Raw genomic sequence first — 6922 nt, 5'->3', positions numbered from 1 at the left:
ATTATAATCTTTGTCTTCGTTTGTTCATAATGATTCTGTGCATCGATCTTCTATCTGAGATTGTTATAATTATGTCTGCATATGGATTTTCAAAAAATAATTGCACAATATAGTACGGAATATTGTCACTACATAAAATGTTTGACGAATAAGTAATAATTTAAAGATTAAACAAATATCCTGAGGATATGTTATAAATCCATATCATGTAGAAGAAGTTTATTTGTTATTTCAAATATCATCGGCCTCTGAAAATATTAAACCAGCGCCACTACTCGTAGTGGCAAAATACTCAAACTGTTTGTTAGAGTTACCGATAAATTACTATTTTATATCGATAAAGGTGGCAGGAAAAAGCAAAGATCAGTATAATAAAATCTATTAGTGACAAACATGAAACTAAATTATACCAGTTAAATATTAAACATTAAATCTATAACTTTAACATTTAGCTGGTATGATTTAGTTTCACGAATTTCGTATTTGTTGCTTCTCGCTTTTATTGTACATCCTTTTGTTGGAAACGATATATGAAAAAATGATATATAACGTTAAATATATAACTTAACATTGAAGAAACAATGTTACGTTAAATATAGGTAATGTAGATACCTACAGATTGCTTAAAGGTAATGTAGGTCACTGCAAGAATTTACATGGTGACGTCATTTTTTAATAATTTAGTAGGCGTTTAACGTTTCCTAGTATAGTGACAATTTTAAAATATTTATTAAATTAACGAATGACTTTTTGTTACCTTGTAAATATTATTTCAGTTATTATTGTCACCTATCAGCAAGTTATCCAATTTATAATAAATCTTCTTCTTATGAAACAGTAATATTTTATTTCATAGGCTGACAATTTTCTATAAACTATTTAATCAAATTATAAGTATCAGTTTTAAATTACAAGTGAGAATACTTTAATTATATAGTAGTTATTCGTTAATTTAAACGATATTAAAAAATTATTGATAAGATAAAGAAAGTTAATTATTCGCATATGCCAAGTTACTTTTCTCCGAGTATTTGAAATTAATTAAATATTAAATGTTATTTTTTGTTTCCAATTTCCACAGATTTTATACAGTGTCGCCATCTATGACGGATTCAATCTTAATATCGTCGATAATTTTTGATCGTCAAACAGTTTGAGCGTTTTGCCGCTTCAAGAATTGTCGCTTTTCGAACGTTTGAAAGCAGCAAATAATTTCTGCCGAATTTCACGTTGCTCCTTATGGGAACAGCGGCACGAATCATTTACTGTGAAACTTTAACATTGATGCATAAAGCATAAAATCGTTAATAATTAATTAACTACAATTTATATACAGGAAAAATTATTCTAGGTAAGTTTCTCGGGGATTCCTTTAGAATTTTCAATTATGAAAGTAATAGTTCTTTCTTAATAGAAAGTTAAATTATAATTGATATTAAAATTTTAACGACTCACATTTTAAATATACATATACGATACTAATCCCACCGTCATGTAAGAGATAATTCGAATCGTTTCCAATCCTCTAAATCCATGGAGGAGATATTTATTTAAAAAAGTAAGCAACCGTTTATATACTTGTAATAAAAATCTTAATTTTACTTAATAATATTTAAATAATATATAAATTATAAATTACATATAATAATACTAATAAATTATGTTAGATATGATAATAATAAATTATGTATTATATAATAGTAATAATAATATTTATACTGTCCGTGAGATTGATCTGACATCCAAAAATTCGATTGACCACCGTAAAACATCTTTCTCTCTCTCTCTCTCTCGCTCGCTCGCTCTCTTTCTATTAATCCAGCTAATTGGCCTGACTTTGCGCTTTGAACCCTAGGAATAGACGTGTTTATTTTCCACATGGTAGGAACGCGGCGCGGGACGGAGGGCCGGCGTAGACCAACGCCGGATAAGGAAGCAGTGTTTTTCGGTCCGCCGTGGGTGGACCAGCGGCAAATGCTCGGCTCGGAATGAAATTTCGCCAGTGGCAGAGACGGGATAATTTTGGAACACTCATCTCGGACGAAACACGGCTGTGTTTCACGTATCCGTGGCAGTTTCGCGTCGAGAATGGTTTCACGCGCGTCGCCGTCTCGACGCCGAGACCAGCCGAGTCGGTCTATCCGTTCTTGAAACCGCCGTACTTAATCCGTAAAACGAACTCCAACGATTCCATCAATCTCGATTAAACGAAACTCATCGGGCAACGAACGAAATACATAATGGTCAGCCATGAGATCGATGGTGGCGGAGAGCGAACGTGATTACTGCGCGCGTCACGAGTTCTCTCTCTCTCTCTCTCTCTCTCTCTCTCTTCGAATAACGGGGGGATTGTTTATTAAATAGAAATGATCAATAGGCGTCGGTTACGTCGTAGAGTGTAGGTAATCGGTGAAAACAGGTGCATGGAACGGTCCGGGAAGGAAACGTTAACACGTATTCGTCCGCGTGACGGAAGCTCGTTGTCTCGCGAACGATCGCCGACGAGCCAAACGACGAAAATTCGCCACATTTCTATGTTACAGAAAACAATCGATTCTCGTTCCTTTAATTCGAAATAAATTCGAATTTCCACCAAACAGAGATAATTCCGATAAAGACTGAATTATGATTTACGTAGACATAAACGCGTTTATCTAGTGACTGCAAAACCGACAAAGCATCCGTCGAAATATTGCAAAGTTTGTAAAGTGCAGAACAAAAAGAAAAGCATAACCAGTGCTGAAGAAATATTAATTATTTATAAAATCAAAGATTCGATGATACTTTACCTCGTCCAATAGAAAAGAGAACAATAATTTTCTGTTTCCAGTTTATCATTTCAACTTTTCCTTAATTGCAGAAAGTAAAGGAAAAGAATTTAATATACATATTAAATAATAATATTTCTTAATATATTTAATAATATTTTTATAGAATTTTATATAATTTAATAATATATATATTTAATTATAAAGACAAATTTGTTTTATGCCGTTTTCAAAAATTTCGCTAGAGAAACGTATGATTTTTAACAAGTTGTTAGTACATAAAACAAGTTTTATATAGACCGTATCGTTTCTACGGATAGCGTGAGAAAAAAAATGCCGGCGTTTTGCGAGCGTCGTCGGGAGAAATTATCGGACGAATATGTGTTAAGGTTCGGAGTGGTTCGGACCGAGGAACCGGCATGCCGCGGCCACGACCGGAAGCGTTCGATCTAATGGTGGAGACCGAGAAACCGTCTAAGTGCATCGGGTTCCTGCGTTTCCTCTGGAAATTCTTCAGATGCGTTTTCTCCCACGTGTTCCTGGTCTCGCTGGTCGTGTTGTACTGTGTCATCGGCGCTTACGCGTTCGAGGCGCTCGAGGCGGCCCACGAGAAAGAGGTTTCACAGTTTTACATTCCGCCGTAAATAATTGTTACGATCTTGTCAGCGTCTAACGAGAGAATTGAAAGATGTTATAAAAAGACGGCTTCGTCTTGCCGGTGTGCCGCGGTGGTGGCTCTAATAAGTCGATGAGATTTGATTAGATTATTTAACGCTATGATTAACAAGGACGCTTGGTATTTATTGTAATCGTTGCATCATTATTTATACATTTTGCTTTTTGAGATATTCATAGTTTTTATTGGTAAGACTGTTCATTTTATGTTTAATTTTTTTCTTATGATTCTATATGCCAATTTGTGTTTTATATAAATATTATATATATATTGTATATTTCAAATTCTATTATTATTTTATTCTCATTGTTCTCTGTGTCATCTGTTGATTTTCATTATAAATGCATCAAATCTACAGTCTAATAATAATAATAACTATCAAACTGTAAATCTTTATGCAAACTAAAAGGGTTCTCTGGGTTAATTGCAAAATACATGGAATGAGTAAACATTTTCTTCTTGGCTTGAATAATTTTATAGGGTTATGAACAATGTAACGAAATTATTGTAACGAACAATGTAACTAAATTTGACTATAGTATAATGAAATTTTAAATATACATATACTATACTAATCCCACCAACATCTAAGAAATAATTCCATAATATTATACTAAATTTGACTATACTATACTCAAATTTTAAATGTACATATACTATACTAATCCCACCGTCATCTAAGAAATAATTCGAATCGTTTCCAATCCGCTAAAACCATGGAGAATATGTTTATTTAAAAAAGTAAGCAACCGTTTATATACTTGTAATAAAAAGCCGAGGATCGTAGTTAGGTGATCATTTCGTGTCTGTCACGGGCTGAATCATGCTCGCCGAAGCAGTTAAGCAGAGTATGTACATTGTAAAAGTCTGCGAACATGAATATCAGTTGACCTGGAACGTACATAATTTATCTTCGCGGATTCCCGCGACAAAATCTCCCCCATAAATAATGCAACGATGTTTGATGCTACATTTCCACGTTCCAGATAAAGAAGAGCATCAAGGACATCAGAGGGGACGTGGCGGAGCAACTATGGAAGATCACGAAGGATGTGGACGTCTTGATTCGCGAGAATTGGACGGACAGGGCGTTGCGAGAGCTGAAGGTAATGAAATTTATTTGCTAGTATAGCACTTCCGTCCGTTTGCTCGAAAAATGGCGCAGAGAAAAGTGACCGAAAAGCGCGCGCGCGAATCATTTGCTTCGTAGCTTTGATATTGAAACATGAAACAGAAAATCGTTTATAATTGATCCATTGCTATTTTTAGGGGTTCCTTTTAGAATTTTCAATTGTGGAAACGATGATTCTTTCATTAGGATTGTGATTGGGAACTTTAGATACTTTTAATAAGTTAATTTTGATTTATTGAAATTATTTATGAAAGGAGGGACGTTGTATTTAGATATTATGTATTGCAATTGACGTGGACAATTTTTATTTTAAACGGAGGTTATGGTATAGTGAAATGACTAATATATTTGCAGACGATATTACTAGGTTTAATTTTGGATTTTATAAAATGATTTATGGATTTTTTTGTCGTACAACATATATAAATAATATACTAAATTTACTATAACAATATTATATACTATACATTCTATGATTCTATGACTCTATGATGCAATGATTCGTTCATTCGATGATTCGATGATTCGATGATTCGATGATTCGATGATTCGATGATTCGATGATTCGATGATTCGATGATTCGATGATTCGATGATTCGATGATTCGATGATTCGATGATTCGATGATTCGATGATTCTACGATTCTACATTTTATATGTTATATTCTGTATTCTATATTCTGTATTTTGCATCCGCCTCCCAAATTGTCCGTTTTTGTTTACAACCTCAGAGCAAATTGTGCAAAATGTACAATACTATCCCAGAATTTTATTTTCCATCTCGTCGACCGTTTTTTCCGCAGGGTTTTGAGAACAATCTGGTGTGGATGATGGAGAAGGAGGGCTGGGATGGTAGAGAGGGCGAGGAGGACATTCAATGGACGTTTGCCGGAGCATTATTTTACTCGATCGTGGTGATTACGACGATCGGTGAGTACTAGCGGCAAGTGATTCTTCAATTTCCTTTATTAGCAATCATTTTTACATCGAACGAATCGTAATCTATTCGTACGCGGATTCATTTCGAATGCATCTTTCTTTGGCGTTTTCTTCCAAGCTATGAAGAGAAAAATTTGCTTTTCCAATTTGCTTCAGTTTGAGAAAATTATTCCGTTCTAAAAGGTGTTCACAAATATCATTTTCCAAGGGCCTTAGCGTAAGCGACACGGCAAACTGAGTGTAAAAAATGAATAGAAAGAAGCTGATGCGTTTGTGGTAGCAAACCTTAACAACGAAAGAGAATTTATTCTCCGTTGACGCGCATAACACTTCGACGGCCATTGCAAGACCTTAAAAATATGAGAATATTAAAGTAACAAAATACTTTAATAAATATAATATTATCGTTAATGTAGCTGCGATATTGTAATTATATAATTATAATATATAATATTATATTAAATCATATTATAATATACAATATTATAATATATCATATTATAATATATCATATTATAATATATAATATTATACTGTATCATATTATAATACATAATATTATACTGTATCATATTATAATATACAATATTATACTGTATCATATTATAATATATAATATTATACCGCATCATATTATATTACAAAATAATATAATCAATTATATCACAATAATATAATATACGTTCATCAAAATACTTTACAAGAATTTAATAACATTCAAAGTGCGGATTACTATTTTACGGTCGTACCAATAACGTCTTCAATACTTACTCTCTCTCTCTCTTTCTTTCTCTCTCTCTCTCTCTCTCTCTCTCTCTCTCTCTCGATGAAATTACGGAATGAAAATCTATCGAAATAAGAATTAAATTTTCCATAATTCCGTCACTCGCATATAGTCGACGCGACAGTCAAAGTGTTGCTACATATAAAAATTCTTACAGAAATAAATAAATAAAGAACGAGCGCGACCAGGCGCGCGAACGACGAGTTGATTTTATCGTCCGAGAATAATCGTCGCTTTTTTACATCTTCGTGGAAAATCTCAGTCGTGTTTCCTTTTTTTTTGTTTTGTCGAACAGTCTCGATACAGTCGAAGTCTACGGAGAATTCAAGGCTTCTCGTCGGTGCTCGTTTCCGTTTCGTTTTTCTTCAAAGATCGCCCGTAAAAATCGTAATCGTCGTAGTCGTAGTTTTGTCCGTAAGGGCTCCCCTGAGGTCTCGGGTACTGGCTGTAGTTCTCTCCTGGATATTGGTAGTTTCCAGGCGGGTATCTGTTCCCAGCGTTAAAATTGCCGGGAGGTCTTCGATTTCCGTAATAGTTCGGCGATTGAACGAACGACGCCGGCCCGTACTTGTTCGGGTAGCCCTGAAACGCGATGAAACAGCAAGTAGAGCAATCTTAATGT

General features: G+C 34.1%; 1 protein-coding gene across 1 annotated transcript; it reads left to right on the top strand.

Moving 5' to 3' along the window:
* Nucleotides 1–2081: 2081 nt before the first annotated feature.
* Nucleotides 2082–5507, top strand: LOC144477839 (TWiK family of potassium channels protein 7-like; the record flags this gene model as incomplete). The annotated part of the gene is made up of 4 exons (XM_078195579.1): nucleotides 2082–2243; nucleotides 3158–3385; nucleotides 4431–4550; nucleotides 5381–5507. Coding segments are annotated over exons 1-4 (478 nt in total), but the record flags the coding sequence as incomplete, so codon positions are not given.
* Nucleotides 5508–6922: the final 1415 nt, after the last annotated feature.

This window comes from Augochlora pura, unplaced genomic scaffold (genome assembly GCF_028453695.1).
Source record: "Augochlora pura isolate Apur16 unplaced genomic scaffold, APUR_v2.2.1 APUR_unplaced_438, whole genome shotgun sequence".
Classification (NCBI taxonomy): Eukaryota; Metazoa; Arthropoda; class Insecta; order Hymenoptera; family Halictidae; genus Augochlora; species Augochlora pura.
Note: the sequence above shows the minus strand (reverse complement) of the source record. Positions and strands in the feature narration are given on the sequence as shown.